The 20,638-nt window shown below is 51.6% G+C and overlaps 2 protein-coding genes across 2 annotated transcripts in view; both read right to left on the minus strand.

Annotated features, from left to right (window-relative positions):
• LOC311203103 (scavenger receptor cysteine-rich type 1 protein M130-like) overlaps nt 1–20,638 on the minus strand; it is a gene marked incomplete at both ends in the record, with an annotated part of 255,816 nt that overhangs the window by 152,930 nt on the left and 82,248 nt on the right. The window lies entirely within an intron of this gene.
• Nucleotides 7,648–8,583, minus strand: LOC311203051 (olfactory receptor 14A16-like; the record flags this gene model as incomplete). Its single annotated transcript, XM_084277687.1, has 1 exon — nt 7,648–8,583. One exon carries the CDS (start codon nt 8,581–8,583, stop codon nt 7,648–7,650), a length of 936 nt encoding a protein of 311 aa, XP_084133813.1.

Here is a 20,638-nt window from a genome sequence, read left to right on the forward strand (position 1 = left end):
TGGGAGCAGCTCCTTCTCCATCCCTCACAATGTCTCTGCTGCCTGGAGCTGTCCCTGCAGCTGCTTCTCTTTACCCATGTCACCTCCTGCTCTGTGCTCACAGACCTCATCCCACCTGCCCTGCGCTCAGCTCTGCTCTGCAGACCCCTCCTGGCATCAGGGCACTGGCCTGGGAACCTCTGTGTGTGCAGGGCTCAGGAGATGCTCTGACAAGTCCTAATGACCAAGGAGTTTGCACTGCCTTCTGCAAATTATCAATAAAACCTCAGCTCCCACTTCCTACTGACTCCACAAGAGCAGAAAATTCAAAGCAATATCTTCTACCTCTCTCCTCCAGTGAGCTCTCAGCATCCATCAGCTCTCTCAGCCTCCCAGGTCTCCACTCTGTGCCTCCAGGCAGTGTCCCCAGCCCTGTGTGCTTGGCAGAGGAGCTGCTCCTGGCCAGAGCTGTCTCTCTGCAGTGCTGCCGGGTTGCCATGAGCTCCCTCCATCCCAGGAGCCTGGCCCATCTCAGCAGGAGAAGACCAGTTCTTCAAGGCTCCCTCCTGGTGCCTCAGCCCTCATGGGGATCACTCTATGATCTCATCTCTGACGTTCTCTCCCTCGGCTGGGGAGAAATCCTTGTGTCCAGCAGAGTCCTTTCTCCTGATCAAACCAGAGCTGGGCAGGACAATCACCTTTCCTTGTCTTCCCATGATACAGGACCCCCAGGCAGAGACAGGCAGGGTACTCTTTCCCCCTCTCAAAGGAAGGGATTTAATTGAGCAGTGTGGCATTTCTTAGTTTTTCCCAAGAAAAAAATCAGGGAAAACAAATCTACAAATCTCTGTTCTGTAGTTGGGGGAAGTGGGAACCACAGTCCAGAAAGATCATATATGTCAAAAAAGATAGACGTTCTGCTGCCAGGACAATCTGACACCTGGAGAGCTCCCATCAGAGCCCAGTACAGCCAGAGGCTCCCTCAGCCAGCAGGAAATGGACATCCCAAAAAGGACCTTTCCAGTGTCTAACAGAACAGGGAGAGGCAGTCCTTGGGTCTCCGATGAGAACGTTTTGCTCAGGGAAGAGTGCCCCAAGTTCTCACTGCCTTGTTCTCCTTGCAGAGGGCTTCCTGCAAAGAGGCAGAGAATGTCCCAGGCAGCTTCACTCCCCACTTCCTCCTCCTGCCCTTGGCAGACACACGGGAGCTGCAGCGGGTTTCTCAGTGCTGTGCTGCACACGGCCAAGACATGTTCCCTACCCCTCTGCAAGGGCAATGCTGGTGACTCCTCTGGAGTCCCCCAGATCCTCAGCCTCACATGCTCAGATGCCTACCCCAGGGAGACTGGTCTCCTTGTATTTAGTACCTGCTTAGTTTGGTTGTTTTGTGGGCTACCTGGGGAGGTTTCAGGCCAGGAACATCTTTTGGACCTCGCACCTTTTGTTTGGGGAGCTACAGCTGGTCATTTTTCTTAGTTGTGAAAATTGTCCCTGGTAGAGCCTGACAATGACATCAGGTAATGTTAGGACCACTCCCTTTGCATGGAATGCCCTGAGCCCCAAGGTTCTGTTGCTTCTCATCCAATACCTGAAGAGGTTTCATGCCAGGAAGATCTTTCAGCCCTCACACCTTTTACTGTGCTGTTATTGGTGGCTGGTTACCATATTTGATCTGGAAAATTCTCTCTGTTTCAGTTAGGACTGTTTCCTTTGAAGAAATGCCCTGAGCCTGAAGGTATATAGGGACTGCTAGTGGGACACCTGGGGAGAGTTCAGGCCGGGAATATCTTCAAGCCCTCGCTCCTTTTGTTTGAGACCTATTGCTGGAGGTTTAGCAGTTCTGAAGGTTGTTACTGGTAGCTCAGAAAATGACACCAGGCACTGTTAGGACTGTTGCCTTGTCTAGGCATGGCCTGAAACTCCAGATTGGTTGTACTGATGGTCTACTACCTGGGGAGGTGTTAGGACACAAAAGTTTTTCAACCCTGTACACCAACTTGTTTGGGAGCTGTTCCTGGATGTTTTTCAGTTTCAAAGGTGGGTGCTTGTAGAGCTTGAAAATGAAGTCAGGCATTCTTAGGATTGTTCCCTTAGCTACGAAAGCTCTGAGCCCCAGAGTTGCTGGGGCTGCTTTTGGGTTACCTGGGGAGGTTTCAGGCTCCCAAATATATATCAGCTCTCAAACCTTATGTTTGGGAACAGTTGCTGGACACAGCATGTTTGAATGGGGATGCTGGTAGAGCCAGAATACGATGTCTGGTCTTACAGGACCATTCTCGTTGCTGGGAATGCCCTTCACCTCAAGGTTACCAGGGCTGCTTGCGGGCTACCTGGGGAGGTTTCAGGCCAGGCTCATTCAGCCTTCATAGATCTGCTTCACGTGTGCTTACAGATGGCTCCCCAAATTGTGGTGCCTCTAGCAAAATGACAGCAATAGGTGTTAAAGAACCTGGGTCAGAACTGCTGGACGTTCAGCATGTTTGAAGATCGATGAAGGTAAAGCCCAAAATGACATCAGACATTGTTAGGACTATTCCTGTGGCAAGGAATGCCCTGAGCCTCAAGCTCACTGGGGCTGCTTGTCTCTCCCTGTGGAGGTTTTACGCCAGGAACATCTTTCAACCCTCGCAGCTCTTGTTTGGAATGTATTGCTGGACATTCAGCATGTTCAAAGGTGGATGCTGGTAGTGCTGGAAACATGAGATCAGACACTATTAGGACTGTTCCCTTGGCATGGACATTCCTGAGCCTCAAGGTTACTGGGTCTTCTGGTCCTCTCCCTCAGGAGGTTTCAGGCCAGGAACATCCTTCATCTTTTACAACTTTTGTTTGTGTCCTATTACTCGACCTTTAACATGGTTGAAGTTGGACACTGGTAGAGTCCGACAATGATGTCAGGTACTTTTAGGACTGACCCTTGGAAACGAAAGCCCTGAGATCCAAACTTACTGGGGCTGCCAGTGTGCTGCCTGGAGAGGTTTCAGACCAGGAACATTTTTCTGCCCTCACACCTTTTTTTTAGGTTATATTGCTGGATATTTAGCAGTTTCCAAGGTGGACACCGTTAAAGCCAGAACATGTCGTCAGGCAGAAATCTGTCCACTCCCATGGCTATGAAAGCCCTGACCCCCAAGTTAATGAGGCTGCTACTGTGCTACCTGGAGAGGTTTAACACCACAAACATCTTTCATCCGTCACACCTTTTGTTTTGGATGGATTGCTGTATGTTTTGCACCTCCAAATGTGATCACTGGTAGAGCCGGAAAACGACGTCAGGCCCTGTCAGGATGGTTGCATGATCTATGACATTCCTGAGCCCCAAGGTTACTGGGCCTGCTAGTGGGCTACCTTGGGAGGTTTCAGGCCAGGAAAATTACTGGGGCCTTGCAACTTTTGTTTGGGAGCTTTTGCTGGACGTTTAGAAGTTTCAAAACTAGAAGCTGGTAGAGCTGAAAATTGATGTCTTGCACTGTTCTGACTGTTCCACTGTCTATAAAAGCCCTGAGCGCCAACGTTACTGGGGTGTCTTTTGGGCTACCTGGGGAGGTTTCTGGCCAAGAATATCTTTATTCCCTTGCACCTTTTGATTGGCAGCTATAGCTAGATGTTTAGCATTTTTGAAGGTGGATGCTGTTAGAGCCAGAAAATGATGTCAGGCACTGTTACAACCGTTCTTTTGGAAAGGAAAGCCCTGATCCCCAAGGGTACTGGGGCTTCTAGAGGGCTACCTAGTCAGGTTTCAGGCCAGGAACATCATTCATCCTTTGAGTCTTTTATTTGTGAGCTACTGCTGGACGTTTAGCATTTCTGAAGAGGGATGCTGGTAGAGTCTGAAAATGACATCAGGCACTGTTGGGACCATGACCTTGGTAAGGAAAGACCTGAGTCTCAAGGTTACTGGAGCTGTTAGTGGGATACCTACTGAGGCTTCAGGACAGGAACATCTTTCATTCCTCATTTTTTTTTTTGGGGGGGGGGTGTATTTATTGCTGTAGGTTTAGCTTCAAAGCTGGATGCTGGTAGAGGTGGAAAATGACATCAGGCACAGTTAGGACCAACCCATTGTCTTTGAAAGCTGTGAGCCCCAAGGCTACTGGGGCTGCTACTGGCCTACCTGTGGAGGTTTCAGGCTGAGGGGGTTTGACCCAGGCTAGAGGCCAAACGCACACCAAAGCTGCTCTATCACTCCCCTTTTCAGATGGAAAAGGGACAAAATATGTATTGGGAGGTTTAGGATTCGAGATAAGGCCAGGGAGAGATCACTCTGCAATCAGCGTCATGGGCAAAACAGACTCAACATGGAATAAAGGAAAGAAAACTCATTTATTAAAACTACACCACACCCCCAGTGACACCAGAGCCAGGTAATGAGAAGTGAGGCCAGCTCTTAAAGCACCTTCCCCCACCCCTCCCTTCTTAACAGACTTCATTTTATTCCCAATTTTTCTCCCTTCTTCCCCACCACCATGGCAGGGGGAGGGGCAGGGAATGGGGGAGTGGGGGTTTTGTCACTTCCTCACAAGCTGCTTTCCTTCTCCAGATCTTAAACCACCTCTACATCCCCCCATCCCTCCCCTCTTAGCAGACTTTACTTTAATCATAAATTCACTCCCTTCATCCCCCCCATCACAGCATAGGGAAATGCAGGGAATGGGGAGGGGGGTTTTCAGTCTGTTCTGAGTTGTTTTCCTTCTTAGCTTGGGAGGGGATTCCACAGCCCCTTTCCCTGAAGCACCGTGGGGTCCCACCCACAGCAGACAGTCCTGCATGAACTTCTCCAATGTGAGTCCTCTCTGTCAGGGAGTCATCTCCTCACCAGTTGCCTCAGCATGGCTCCTTCCATGGGGTGCTGACCTTCGGGCCCAGACTGCTCCAGGATGGTCCCCCACAGAGTCACAAGTCCCCCAGCAAACCTGCTGCAGCATGGGTCGGTCTCCTCATAGGCCGTAGATGTTCTCTGGTCCTGTCCTTATCCACGGGCTGCAGAGGGAAGGTCTGCTTCACTATGGTCTTCTCCACAGGCTGCAGGGGAATCTCTCTCTCTGGCACCTGGACCACCTCATTTTCCACCCCCCTCCTTCTTCCCTGGCCTTTGTGTCTGTACAGCTTCCTACATCTTCTCCCTCCCCCCCAGCTTCCTACATCTTCTCACACCCCCCCCCCCCCCCCCCAACATACACAACCACGTAGAGACAGAGACCAGCAGTGTGGTGCTCAACTCTAGGCTGGGGCCAAACCATGGTGAAAGGTTCCAGCACAACACCCACACATGAAGGCAGCTCTGACATGATGGGTAGAGAACCAGCCACAAGGGGAAGAATTTGGTCATTCCAGGGGATGCCATATCAGTCAGAGGTGCTGAACTGGAATCTGGTCATGAGCAAATTGGGCTACACTGGGAGGAGTGTAGCCACCCTTCTGGTCCATCTGGACTCTGCATGGGTGAGGCCACCGCTGGAGCAGTCAGTCCAAGTGTGGGGCTCCCCAGTTCTGAGGAATGGGGAGGAACTGTCACATGGGCAGAGAAAGTCTGCCGAAATACAGTTAGGGGTCTTGTGTGGAGAGGCTGAGAGACCCGGGGCTTCTTTAGCCTGGGGAAAGGGGAGGCTGAGGGAAGCCCTCTTTGTGCTACAGGGAAAGAACGTAAGCAAGGAAGTCAAGGTGAAACTGCAGCTTTGAAGGTCAGAGTTGCCATGAGGATAAAGAAATATCACTCTGAGGGAAGAGCTGTGGTGCTTAAAGTCACTTGGAGGAAGTGTGAATGAGCTGGTGGCTTTGTGTTTGTGGGAACAGCTGATGAGGAGGGAGCAACAGCAGTACAGGCAGGGACATCATGGAATGAGATCAAGGTGGGGAAGGGGGTTGGGTGACTGCAGCCTACAAGGAAACAGCACAGGCGTGGGGCAGTGTGGGATGGGCTGTGGTGCAGATGGACAAGGGTGCCAGCCAGGTCTTTGGCTCCTTGACTAGAGCTGATATCCCTGCCACAGAGGCCTCAGAGGCACCACATTGTCCTCACAGTCATAGAGTATCATTGCCTCCTTACACCCATGCCAGGGGAGGACACCATGTATCATACCACTGTCCGTCCCTTGGCGTCACTCCCCACATCCCAAGGAAGAGTCTTGAGACACAGCTGAGGGTCAGGATCTCCCTGCCCAGGGGCTGGGGGTCAGCACTTGGCATTTCTGCTTCATCAGACCAAGCCAGGGTGTCCTCAGCATCAGAGCTGCCTGTCCTTTGCCTGGGTTTGTCCTCATGGCCTCCAGTTGTCTGCTCTAACGAGCCCATGGGGAGGCTATGTCAGGAATGGCTGCCAGTGGGGTCTGTCAGTGCTTCAAGGTTCTTTGGGCATTGCTTCTGACTAAACATCTGGAGAGGTTTCATCATTCTTCTCTTGGTACCTTGAGGTCTGTGGACTCAGAATAAAACACACCATGGGGCACATTAGCATCCAGAAAGCCCTTACAACCATGGCTCTTCAAGTCATTAGCTTTAAAAAAAAAATTAAGCCTTGTACAACTAATTGGAGAGGTTTTATTTGAGTGATGAAAACTTCAAAGGAGTTTCACAATGCAGGATTTTTCCATAGGAAAAATGTTTCTGTCATATCTCAGATCATGGAAGACAGTTCAGCAGCATGCTGCAATGGGGGCTGGGGCAGAGGTCCAGATCTATACAGGCAGGAAAAGCAGCCTCTTCAGATCCAACCCTGCATGGAGAACCTTGTTCTTCCCCAAGCCCAGCAGTTCCCTCACTGGCCTCCTGGGACTCCCAACACTTTTCCTGGCATCGTCTGTGCTCACAGGCACAGACAGATTTCTCTGACAACAAACAGCAGTTCAACATGACACAGTTTAATACCCATGAAATCTCTCTGCTCAGCTGCTGCTACGGCCAAGCAGAGTGTGCAGGGGGTCAGCTTTCAGAGGAGATTCTCTCCCAGAACAGTTTCAATCACATACATGGAAAGGTCACTTATAAACACACCGACCTCCTGACAGAACAGTTCATTAGACTTCTGAAAGATGGGATATTTTATAACTCTCTGAAGCTCAAAGCAGAAACCAGAGAGCTGAGCAGCATCTGAATGACCAAAGAGCAAGTGGAGGTGCAAGCCTGTGAGCAAAGTGAAACACATACAACCAGAAAGACTGCTGAAAAGCTGTCCTTAGTCATGGCCCTATCATCAGGAGAGGTGGAAACACCCGCATGGTGAGGGAGATGAAAGAGACAGACTGACAGTAATGCAGGTACAGGGGAAGGGGAGTATTTCTTCTTCTGCATTGAGTACCAATCCTGGCAATTCTCATTCTGTCCTTGTGGGAAAGCATTGCCATTCCAGACAAGTAGTTCAGTGATACAGCTTCTAAAAAATGTGTTTATATTCTTTTTATAAATTTAAAAAAATAAAAAAGCAGAAAAAACTAGGCCTTTGAAGGTACACATAAAGAGAGAACAGTGTCTGTGTCACACTAGACCAGGTGATACTTCATTACGAATGGGATGAACACTGATCATGTTATTATAGCTTACAGAAACAAGAAAGAAAAATAAAACTAAACCAAAAGAACCCCAAAAAAAAAAAAAAAACCCAACAACCAAAATATCCCCTACTAAATAGGAAATGGTCATAGTGTGAGTTACATGGTTGGTAACAGGAGCAGTTTACAGTTGCATAAAAATACCAGTCATGAGTTTCCACACAGCATCCTTGAGCTCCTGGTTCCTCATGCTGTAGATGAGGGGGTTCACTGCTGGTGGAACCACCGAGTAAAGAAATGCCGATACCAAGTCCAGAAATAGGGAGGACATGGAGGGGGGCTTCAGGTAGGAAACCATGGTAGTGCTGACAAAGAGGGAGACCACGGCCAGGTGAGGGAGGCAGGTGGAAAAGGCTTTGTGCCGTCCCTGCTGTGAGGGGATCCTCAGCACAGCCCTGAAGATCTGCACATAGGACACCACAATGAACACAAAACACACAAAAGCTAAAGAGGCACTGACCACAATGAGTCCAGTTTCCCTGAGGTAGGCATCTGAGCAGGAGAGCTTGAGGATCTGGGGGATTTCACAGAAGAACTGGTCAACAGCATTGCCATGGCACAGGGGCAGTGAAAATGTATTTGCTGTGTGCAGCAGAGAATAGAGAAACCCACTGGCCCAGGCAGCTGCTGCCATGTGGACACAAGCTCTGCTGCCCAGGAGGGTCCTGTAGTGCAGGGGGTGGCAGATGGCAACGTAGCGGTCATAGGCCATGACAGTCAGAAGAAAGTACTCTGTTGTCATCAAAAACACAAAGAAGAAGAGTTGAGCCAGACATCCTGTGTAGGAAATGGCCCTGGTGTCCCACAAGGAATTGGCCATGGATTTGGGAACAGGGGTGGAGATGCTGCCAAAGTCAGCGACAGAGAGGTTGAGGAGGAAGAAGTACATGGGGGTGTGGAGGTGGTGGTCACAGGCTATGGTGATGATGATGAGGCCATTGCCCAGGAGAGCAGCCAGGTAGATGCCCAGGAAGAGGCAGAAGTGCAGGAGCTGCAGCTCCCGTGTGTCTGCAAAGGGCAGGAGGAGGAACTGGCTGATGGAGCTGCTGCTGTTGGACATCTGCTGCCATCAAGTGAGGAGACCTGTTAGAGGACGAAAACGTGCAGTGAGAATTTAGAGAACTCCTCTTTGAGGAAGAATTCTTCCAATTCTTAGGGAATACCCTCACATTGACTCTCTGTATTCAGGAAGATTTTGGCAGGTCCCTTTTGGGAGGTCTGCTTTGTGCTGGCTTGAGCGTGCCAGCTCAGATGGGAGTCTTGAAGTGAAGGCCAGCTCAGTGGCAGCCCCACTAATGGATGTGTCCAGAGCTACGGGTAACAGTGGGACAAAGGCAGCAAGGACAGGCAGGGAAATAGTGAGAAATGCTCCAGCCAAGCCTGGAAGGACAGACACACAGGCACACAGGGGATTATTCTCCTCACCGGGGATCATGCTGCCAAGGAGAAGTCCGAGCTTAAAACCCTGGGTGCATAGTCTGTGCTGGGTGGCAGTAACACAGGGGTCGCTGTGGGAAAGTGTCAGCACTGTGGGGGATATCAGGGAAGTAGGAAATCCCCACTGCCATGACACATCTTGGAACAGCTCCTTCTCCCTCCTTGCCTGCTTTGAAATTTCAAAGCAAAGTCTCTTTACCTGGACTGGAAAATGCACCCTTGGTGTTCTTGAGAAGTCCCTGGGTAGTACCCAGGGATTAGCTGGTGCTGGGAAACACAACTTTACAGCAGAAGGACCCTACACTGGCCTTCCATGGCTCACACTTTCCACCCACAGCTTCTTTCTGCAGGGATGCTGATGGAAGCCCACCAGGCAGGCTGAGTGCTGACCCTGGCAGTAGAAGCATCTCTGCCCCACTACACAGCCCCCAGGGCGCAGGGACCCTGATCACAGGGACAGCCCTGGGCACCCCTGGGTGCACACGCTGCTTCACACCTCTGCAGCCATGCCCAGGAGAAGACAGCTGTCCTGCCCTGTCCCTCTGATGGGGCAGAAGGGCATCCCTTCCAGGCAGCACCTTCTGGTCCTAGAGAGAACCTGTCCTCCTGACAGAGCCCACACACTGCCCCATGTCCCAGCTTTAGGAGATCCCTCCAGGAACAGAACCTGCATTGCCCTGCACCCACAGACATACCAGGCAGAGTGCTGTGGAGATTTCTCCTCCAGTGAGCTCTCAGCATCCATCAGCTCTCTCAGCCTCACAGGTCTCCCCTCGGTGCCTCCAGGCAGTGTCCCCAGCCCTGTGTGCTTGGCAGAGGAGCTGCTCCTGGCCAGAGCTGTCTCTTGTCAGGGCTGCTGGGTTGCAGTGAGCTCCCTCCATCCCAGGAGCCCAGCCCAGCTCACAGCAGAGGAGCAGGCGAATACGTCACATACTCCATTCCCCAGAGTGTCCTGTGAGGTGTCCCTGGAGATCCAAGTAGATAACTTGGAAAGACACTAAGGCTTTACTGCCTTTCCCTCCCTTGGCTGAGGAGAAATCCTTCTGTCCAGCAGAGTCCTTTCTCCTGATCAAACCAGAGCTGGGCAGAAAAATCACCCTTCCATGTCTCCCCATCAGACAGGACACCCTGGTCGCAACAGAAGAGGGACTCTTTCCTCCAGTGAGAGTCATTCCAGACCCAACATCCTTGCTTTGCAGCCCTGGGGCTGGAAGGGGACACAGCTCTGACCTATGACTGCCACAAACCCATTGCAGCTGGGATTCCTCTTGCCCCAGTTTGTGTGGCAGAAAAATCAAAACCTTCTGCCATGGAGCTGCTGTTCCCAGCTCCCATGGGAATTACTGGGGCAGAGGCAAGTTTCCAAGATCCCCTTCTCCATGAGAGTGGACTTGATCTGATGGAAACTGTGTGTCACCCCCATTCACCTGTACCCATAACTGAAGACCAGGAATGACTCTTTGGGAGCCCATGCCAGAGGCTTCTGCTCCTCATACACACTTGGGAGTTTGTGAGACAATTCAAGATTGTAGTTTTCCATGTTATAAATCTCTCCTCACTCCTGTCTTTTACTTCTGAAAACACTTTTCCATACCCAGAGTCAGCAGATGTCCAACAGCAGCAGCTCCATCAGCCAGTTCCTCCTCCTGCCCTTTGCAGACACACGGGAGCTGCAGCTCCTGCACTTCTGCCTCTTCCTGGGCATCTACCTGGCTGCTCTCCTGGGCAAGAGTTTCATGATCATTACTGTAGCCTATGACCATTGACTCCACATGCCAATATAGTTCTTCCTCTTCATCCTCTTGTAGAAGGGAGTTGACCCAGGTGCTCACCAAAGCTGCTCTATCGCTCACCTTCCTGTGCTGCATAAGGGAAAGAAGATGTAACAAGAGGTCAGGATAAGGACAGGGAGAGATCATGCAGAGGTCTCTCTCCTGAATTTCTCTCAATGAACCAATATAAATCGTTACTCAATCAAAGAGAGCAGAGGAATGAGAAAGATAAATAAATTAAAACACCCACAACCATCCCTCCCTGTTTTTCCCAGGGTCCCCTTCACTCTCTAATTCTCTCCTTCCTCTAACTGAGCAGCACAGGAGGATGGGGAATGGGCATTGGGGTCTGTTCATCACACATTGTCTCGGCCGCTCCTTCCCCCTCATGGGAGGACTCCTGACAGTCTCCCTGTGCTCCAGCATTGGGTCCCACGCACAGGAGACAGTCCTGCATGAACCCCTCCAAGTCCTTCCCACATGGCTTCAGATCATCACCAGCTGCTCCAGGGTGGGTCACTTGAATGGGGTGCCATCCTTCAGCAACAGACTGCTCCAGCCTGTGTCCTCCATAGCCCTGCCAGCAAATCTGCTCCAGCACAGGCTTCCTGTGAGGTCACAGCCTCCTTCAGGTGTCTGCAGCTGCCTGAGCACTGTGATGTCTACAGGCTGCAGGTAGAATCACTGTTCCACATCATCCAGCATGGGCTGAGGGGAACAGCCTCATGCACCATGGGCTTCTGCATGGGCTGCAAGGGTATCTCTGCTGCGGGACTGGGAAAACCTTCTCCCCCTACATCAGTGATCTTGTTGTCTGCAAAGTTCCCTATAGATTCTCTCTCCTTTCTCTGACAGCAAAAAGCAACAGATAATTTTTAATTTCTTATTAAATATATTGTCACAGCAAATATATTTTCACTCCCCCTCTGCCATGGCAATGCTGCTGACCAGTTCTTCTGTGAAATCCCCCAGATCCTCAAACTCTCTTGCTCACTGGCCACGCTCAGTGAAATTGTGGTCAGAGGTTGTTTGGCTTTTGGGTATTTTGTGTTCATCGTGGTGTCCTATGTGCAGATCTTCAGGGCTGTACTGAGGATCCCCTTGGAGTAGGGATGGCACAAAGCCTTTTCCACCTGCCTTCCTTACATGGGAGTGGACTCCTTTGTCAGCACTGACATGTTTGCCTACCTGAAGAGCCCCTAAATCTCCTCCCTATTTACAGATTAACAGATTCACAGAATTGGAGTTGGAAGGGACCTCTAGATATCATCCTGTCCAACCCCTCTCCCAAAGCAGGGTCCCTAGGAAAGATTGCACAGGTCGGTGTCCAGACAGGTCTTGAATATCTCCAGCGAAGGAGATTCCACAACCCCCCTGGGCAGCTTGTCCCAGGGCTCTGTCGCCCTCACTGTGAAAATTTCTCCTCCATTTGGTGTTGAACCTCCTATTCTCCAACTTGAAGCCATTGCCCCTTGTCCAGTCTCCACAAACCACTTAACCTTGTAGAGGTATTTCTTTACATGGCAGTTCCACCAGCAGTGAACCCCCTCATCTACAGCATGAGGAACCAGGAGCTCAAGGATGCCATGTGGAAACTGATGACTGGATGTTTCTAAGCAGCAACAAACTGCTGATCTCCTTCTGCGTATTGCTGGCCCTGATGATTCAATGAAATGTAATCATGGATTGATGGAGATGCAGCTTAAGAGACAATTAATACAACTTTAATGTAAGAATTTTCATGTTTTTAAGAATAGATTTGTTTTGGATTTCAGTAGATGTGGTTTTGCCCCAGCTGAGAGCTGAGCACCACACAGTTCCTTGTTCTTTAAAAGATGGTGGTGGTGTTAAGGGGGTTTGGAGTGGGAAAGAAAAGGTAAAGAAAACAAAGCCAAGGAAAAAAAATCCAGCGGGTAGGGATAAGGATAGTTTACTAGATTAGCAGAAAGAGAGATATAACAATGATAACAGGACTTTGTAGCAAAATATATGAAACTGATGATACACAATGCAGTTTCTCACTGAACCACACAACCCAGGCTGTGTAGCCAGAGCTGTCCTGAAAACGGGACCATACCCAAAACTGCACATCCTGGAGCTGCCTTCTCCTTTTCCCACCAGCCCCCGTTTTGTGCTGAGCATGATGTAATTGGCATGGAATACCCCCTTTGGCCAGTTCGGGTCACCTGTCCTGGCTGCGTCCCCTTCCTTCTCCTTAGTAGGGAAACAGGAACAACTGAAAAGTCCTTGATTGCTTGGCAACAACCAGAAACATCAGGGTGTTACCAGGTCTGCTTCAATCCTAATTCCCAAACACAGCATTCCATGTCCAATTAGAAAAGAAATTAACTCCATCCCAGCCAAAACAGGACACTGACATAATTTCCCTGTCAAAGGGGCTGGTTGGGATGGGGTGGTCCTGGCATGGTGCAGCACTCTGTTATTGTTGGGTTTGTCAGGTACTCTGTGTGCTATCACTGGGTGTGAGTGCAATTGGGGATGTTATTGTTCCCCTTTTATGGTGCTTTTGTCAGTAAATTGTGCTTCTCCCAGCCCACAGAGGCTCTGTCTGTTTCTCCTCTGGGAGTGAGCGAGCAGCATGTGGTGCTCAGCCATTGCTTGGGGCTGAACCACCACAGTTTCCAAGCCACAAGCAGTGAGCTTCTCTAAGAGAAAGTTCTGGAAAACTGTGTCCAAGGCCTTGCTAAAGTCAAGGTAGACAACATGCAGAGCCCTTCCCTTGTCCAAGAAGCAGGTCACCCTGTCATAGAGGGAGATCCAGAGGGTCAAACAGGAGCTGCCCTTATGAACCCAAGCTGACTGGGCCTGATCACTTGGGGGTTCTTCATGAACTGGATAATGCTGCTCAGGATGATCTGCTCCATCAGCTTCTCTGGCACTGAAGTCAAACCATGAGGCCTGTAATGTCCCTGATCATCCTTCTGTCCCTTCTTATATAGGGGGTCACGTTGACTGATCCAGTCAGCCAGGACTGATGGAAAGTGGCTTGGTGAACCCCCCTTGCCAGCTCTCTCAGCACCCTTGGCTGCATCCCATTCAGCCCCACAGATCTCTGCACATCTCTGTGGTGCAGCAGGACCATCTCCTCCTGGATTGAGATGGGCTCATCCTGCTCCCTGTCCCTGTCTCCCAGCTCAGGGAATTGGATTCTCTCTGTACAACTGCTCCTATTACTAAAGACAGTGGCAAAGATTTCATTAAGCTCCTCAGCCTTGGCCTCATCTTTCCACAATGTTTCCTCCTGAATTTGAAAGAGGATGGAGGGTCTCTCTGCGCTTTCTTTTATTTAAAAGGAGGACAGATGAATTTCTAGCTGGGGTTTGGACCAACAATGAGGAGAAACTCTCATCCTGTTGTTCTTCCCTCAGCATTACACCCCCCACGATGCCCCAGGAAGAGCCTGAGCAATTCCTCAGGGACAGGACCTGTCTTTCCTGGTGCTGGGGGTCTGGTCTTGGACTTTCTGCTTCATCACACCAACCCAGGGCTTTCTTCAGCATCTCAGCTGCTTGTACATTGCCTTTGCCTACCAGCCAACATGGCCTCCAATTACCTGTGCTAACGAGTCCCTGGGGAGGCTCAGCCAGCAATGGCTCTCAGCGGGACTCATTAATACTTCAGGTACTTTGGCTTCTGCTTTTGACATGGAGTTTTTTGTGTAATCTCCTCTCAGTACCTGAGCTTCAAGGACTCAGCACCAAATGCACCCCAGGGCTCATTAAAATAAAAAAGCAAGCCCTAACGAGCTCTGTCTCTTCATGTAATTATCTTCAAGTCTTCAAGAGATGTACAGACCATTGAAGCTGTTTCAAAGGGAGCTCAGAGTAAAATTGATTTCTTTTTAAGGGTGTAGGTTATTATTTTCACTGTAGAGGAGAGCTGACAACCTCTGACTGAGATTGATCCAGGGTGCCTCCTAAGGAGGTCTGGACTGCTCTGAAAAAGGGTCCCTTGAGGCAGTGGGGACAACCTTGCTGCACATCTCCACAAGCCCACCATGACTCTCACCAGCCAACTGGGACTTGCATCCCTTGTCCTTACATCAGGTCTCTCTCTGCACTCCACAGTGGGGCATTACAGCCCCTCTGTACCAGCTCCCCTGCTTTCCTTAGAGAACTGGCTGCACACAGGCAGCACACAGGGAGTTATTTTCCCAACAACACAAGAAACCTGACAAGATTCACCATTAAATTCAACACTCCTCACTCTGTGCCAAGTGCAATCTGCCACCAGTGAGGTTCACCTGCCACAAAGCTTAACCCTGTGAGAGATGTTCTAGTGAGGAAGGAGACTGTGAAATCACCACAACTCAAGAGCTGGCTATAGACAGAATGAGTCAGACAACTGCCAGAAAGGCAAGGGTTTAACTCCCTGGAACTCAGAGCAGCAGCTGGATGGTTGGGAGGTGTCTGAATGGTCCAAGGGGAAGGGAAATCTAGAGAGCAACCACAAGTGCTGGTGTGCAGATCCACTGCTAAGTGGTGATTCCAGACATGGTCATAGAATCATTGAATCTCCTGAGTTGGAAGGGACCCATAAGGATCATCCAGTCCAACTCCTGGCTCCACACAGGGCCAGCCAAGTCAGAGCACGGGACTGAGCGCATCATCCAGATGCTTCTTCAACCTGGTCAAGCTCAGTGCTGTGACCCCTTCCCTGGGGTGTCTGTTCCAGGGCCTGACCAGCCTCTCAGTAAAGAACCTCTCCTGAATATCTAGCCTAAACCTCCCCTGTCACAGCTTCCTCTGTTCCCTCAGGTTCTATCACTGGCCACCAAAGAGAGATCAGCACCTGCCCCTTCTCTCCCCCTCCTCAGGATGCCATAGACTGCAATGAGGTCTCCCCTCAGCCTCCTTTTCTCCAGGCTGAACAAACCAGGGGACTTCAGCCTCTCCCCATGAGACTTCCCCTCCAGACTCTTCACCATCCTCATTGTCTCCTCTGGATTCTTTTCAATATTTACATGTCCCATTTGTACTGTGGAGCCCAAAACTGCACCCAGCACTTGAGGTGAGGCTGCACCAGCACAGTGTAGAGCGGGACAATCCCCTCCCTGGACCGGCTGGCAATGCCATGCTTGATGCACCCCAGGATACGCTTGGCCCTCCTGGCTGCCTGGGCACACTGCTGGCTCATGTTCAACTTGCTGTCTACAAGGACCCCCAAATCCCTCCAGTGTTTGACCCCCCAGTCTGTATGTGCAGCCAGGGCTGCCCCTTCCCAGGTGCAGGATCTGGTGCTTGCCCTTGTTAATCTCCATGATGTTGGTGACTGCCCAGCTCTCTGATCTGTCCAGGTCTCTGCAAGGCTTCTCCACCCTCAACAGGGTCAACAGCTCCTCCCATTTTGGTGTCACATACAAATGTACTTGACACCCTCCAGTCCAGTTGTCTGGTCATTTCTGAAAACATTAAAAAGAATCAGAGAATCACAAGGTTGGAAAAGACCTTTAAGATCATCGAGTCCAACTGTTCCCATCCTAAGCTAAACCAGATCCCTGAGTATCTCACCTACCACTTTTTTTGAACACATCCATGGAAGGTGACTCAGCCCCCCTCCCTGGGCAGCCTGTTCCAGGCCCTGATAACTCTTTCAGTAAAAAAATCTTCCTCACATCTGATCTGACCCTGTCCTGGGGCAGCTTGAGGTCATTTCCCCTTGTCCCATCTCCTGTCCCCTGGCTGCAGAGACCATCGCCCACCTCTGTGCACCCTCCTGTCAGGGCTGTGTAGGTGGTGAGAAGGTCTCCCCTCAGCCTCCTCTTCTCCAGGCTGAACACCCCAAACTTCCTCAGCCGCTCCTCAGAGGATTTGCCCTCCAGCCCCTTCCCCAGCCTGGTTACCCTTCTCTGGACTCACTCCAGGACCCCAATGTCCTTCTTATGGTGAGGAGCCCAGAACTGGACTCAGCACTCAAGGTGCAGCCTCACCAATGCCAAGCACAGGGGCACAATCCCCTCCCCAGACCTACTGGCCACACTATTTTTGATACAAGTCAAGATGCCCTTGGCCTTTCTGACCATGTTCAGTTGACAGTTACCAAACACCCCCAGGTCCCTCTCTTCCTGACAGCTCTCCAGCCAGTCTCCCCCAGCCTGTAGCACTACATGGGGTTGTTCTGTCCCATGTGCAGCACTCTGCACTTGGCCATGTTAAACTTCATCCCATTGTTCTCAGTCCATCGGTCCAGCCTGTCCAGACCCCTCTGAAGAGCCTCCCTACCCTCAGGCAGATCAACACTTCCTCCCAGCTCAGTGTCATCTGCAAACTGACTGAGGGAGCTTCAATCCCTTCATCCAGGTCATGGATAAAGATGTTGAACAGAACTGGACCCAGGACTGAGCCCTGGGGGTGCCACTCGTGACCGGCCTCCAGCTGGATTTGGTTCCATTCACCACCACCCTTTGGGCCCGTCCATCCAGCCAGTTTTGAACCCAGCTGAGGGTCCCCCTGTCCAGGCCAGTGGCAGCCAGTTTCTCCTTCAGAATGCTGTGAGAAACCCTGTCAAAGGCTTTCCTGAAGTCCAGGCAGACACATCCACAGCCTTCCCCGCGTCCATTTAGCGGGTAAATGGGTGAGGGGAAGGCTCTCTTGATCAGGCAGCCTGTAATACACACCCACAACGGTATCACTTATGCTTGCCTGTCCTTTAATTCTCACCTACAAACTCTCAACTCGTTCCTTAGCTGCCCCTGGACAGAACTCAAGACACCCCTGTTGCTCTTTCACAGGAAGAGCAACTCTCACCTCCTTTCCTTTTTGGCCTGCCTTTCCTAAAAGGACTTAGCCATCCGTGGCCACACTCCAGTCATGTGAGTTGTCCCACCAAGTCTCTGTAATTGCAACTAGAACATCACCCCTTGAGCACACACAGATTTCCAGCTCCTCCTGTTTATTCCCCATCCTGTGTGCATCGCTGTACAGGTGTTTCAGGGAGCAAGCCTAGAACCCTGTTCCCCCTGGATGATAAGCTCTTCCCACACACCCCTGTCAGGCCTGGTATGTCATAAATCAGCCATCACCAAAGAAGCCAGAACCCTGCCTGTAGCTCCAGTCTCTGAGACATGTATTTACAGACATGATCATTCTATTACATCCCATGTATTCTCCCAGAACATGAAGGAGGGAAGAGAAAATAACTTGCACCCCAGAGTCTTCCACCAACCATCCCAAGGCCTTGAAGTCTCTTTTCAATCCCTTCAGGCTACAGGATGCAGCTTCCTTCCCCCCTGCCTGCAAGATGAGCAGCGGGTAATAGTCTGGTGATTGCTCCAGGCTGGGGAGTTTCTCAGTAACAGCCCTGATCTGAGCTCCAGGAGGACTACAGTCCTCCCTGGGATGAGGCTCAGCCCGGCAGATTGGGCCCTCTGTTCCCTTTAGGAGGGAGTCTCCACACTGTGACACTTTCCTGTTTTCATTTGAAAACACGGAGGGGAAAAGGCACCCAACACCCATTTCAGTTCCAGAGTTTATTCCAACTGAACTGCCTGAGCTGGGGGGTCCAGGAGCATCTGGTTCATTCCCAGGAGCAAGAACGTCGCTGGAAACAGCATTTGTCTCGGTCCATCCTGCCCCTCAGGGATCACGTAGGACACCCTGCCCACAGCTGGGAGCCACACAGAGCTCTGGAGGTCGTTCCTGAGCGGTGCTGACAAATCCCCTCTGCTCTCTCTCCTGCACTTTGTTGGGACTGGTTCTAATTCGTTATAAAAGAAGGATCAGCATGTGGAAAGCAGTTAAATCTATTCCAGCTGCTGTGGCACTTGGATCCATATACACAGTCAGTACATTTCTAAGGCAAGGCAGGGGGATGCAAATTACTCCCAGGAAGCCATTTCCATTAACTCCTCCCAGACAGAGCATGCTCAGGGACACTCAGGGGGTCTTCTGGTGGTCTTCAGGGATGAAGGCTGGATGTCTTCTTCTCTCTTAGCAGTTTTCTCCATAGTTTCTAAACCACAGGTACAGCCATATCCTACTGAAATCCAAACCAAATCTACTCTCAAAACACTCAAATTCTTTCTATTCTTAAAACATGCAAATTCTTCTTATATTAAAGTTATATTAATTGTCTCTTAAGCTGAATCTACAACAATTCACTCAGCATTATTGTATTTCATTGAATCAATGGGGACATGTCAGTGGTAGATGCTGTGACATCACCTTTGCCTGAGGGGTGGATGGGCCAGGAGTGTGCACATGGCTTGTGTGTGACATTGTGATTTCAGTGGTGCTGGAGTCACTGTGATGCCAAGAGAAGGCACATGGCTTGTGGGCGCCCTTCTGATGTCATCAAAAGCAGAGTTGGGCCTCACCCAAATATGGCTTTTAGGAAGAACCATCATCCCCAGAAGTCTGCACACAGCACCCACCCCCGTGGGACACAGGGACTCGAGACTGAGGTCACCATCCCTTGAACTGAGGCGCAGAGAGCGGTGGCAGCAGGAGGGTGTGAGGTCACATGGCCGAGGGCAGCCCGTGGCCATGGGCTGGGTGCAGAGCAGCCCTGTGCATCAGAGGGGCATCCCAGGGCTCAGGAGCTGCAGCCCTGGCTGGAGCAGTGGGGCTGGGGCTGTCTCAGGGCACTGCAGGGATGTGCCTGGGCACGGTGCCAGCAGGAAACCACAGGCTGCTGCCCGGGGGGAGCAGGGCGAGCGCTGCGAGGTCACGTGGGCTGTGGTTTGTGCACCTGCAGGCTCCAGCTCCCGCTCTGCCCGGGGGGAATAACGGCCCCTGGGTGACACGCTGAGAGCCAGGGACATGGCTGAGCCCCTGGGCTGCGTGTCTGCTGCCAGGGCAGGGACATGGCCCAGCCCGGGCTCCTGCCAGGGACCCGCCGTGGGGCTCTGCGGGGAGGAAGGGGCCAGCCAGCACTCCTGGGCTGGAGCTCTGCCCCTGGCCAAGGGCTTGTCCCAGCTACTGCTCCCAGCACAGCGGGGCTGGAGCAGGAGCAGGGGCTGTTTCCCTTCCAGCCTGACACAGACCCGCAGCAGTCCCAGCTCCGTGGCTCCCACGGCTTGGCGGTGCCTGGACGTTCTTGGCCTTGGGTTCTTGGATGAGCCCAGCAGAGGAGATGCTCGTTGCTCCCAGTGCCCCCAGCAGGGACCGAGCGGGGACAGACCCATTTCTCCTCCACACCCAGCTTGTCCCATGACCATCCCCTGCCCCAGTGACCGTGACATGCGCAGCGGGACCTCTGTGTCCCTCATATATGGTCATGAACGGAGCTGGAGGAGTTCATTGGAGGGCTGGGCTGTGTCGGAGGGGAGATACCTCCCGATAACGACTAAAAAGGGGCTGCTGCTTTGATTGGCTCCTCATGCAGCTGGGTCTGCATCTGAGAGATATATTACCCTTTCATCACTGTCGTCTCTGTGGGTCCCCAGGAGCTGTGACAGGGAGTGTGCTGCTGCAGGGCTGTTCCAGCAGTGCAGGAGGCTGAGGCTGGGGATGGAGGGACTCCTGTCCCCTCAGCTGCTGTGGCTGCTGCTCTGGGTTCATCTGTGCAGGGGTAAGTGCAGCATCCTTGTCCCACAGAGAGGGTCAGCGGGCTCTAGTGGGAACATCGAGGTATCTCTGGGAATGGGGTGTCTTTGGAGGTGCCACTGAGATGAGGGGCAGACAGTGCTCAAGTCAACTGACCTTGTGCCTTTCCCTGTGGGTCTGGGGGCACAGGGCTGTTGCAGGGGTGGTCTGGTCTTGTGGGGAGATTGTGCCCTATGAAGATCCGGGCACAGTATATGGGTGGGAAGGGGAAGGTGGTGGCTGTGTTTGGAGGAGGTGCTGCTGGTTGTGGGGTTGTGAATAACCCAATGGGGTTAAAGCTGAGCACCTCCAGTATGGTGAAAGCCTTGGGGACAAATGTGAGCCTGACACTGCTCTGAGG

Source organism: Gallinula chloropus, assembly GCF_964237585.1.
Source record: "Gallinula chloropus genome assembly, chromosome: 35".
NCBI classification, from domain to species: Eukaryota; Metazoa; Chordata; class Aves; order Gruiformes; family Rallidae; genus Gallinula; species Gallinula chloropus.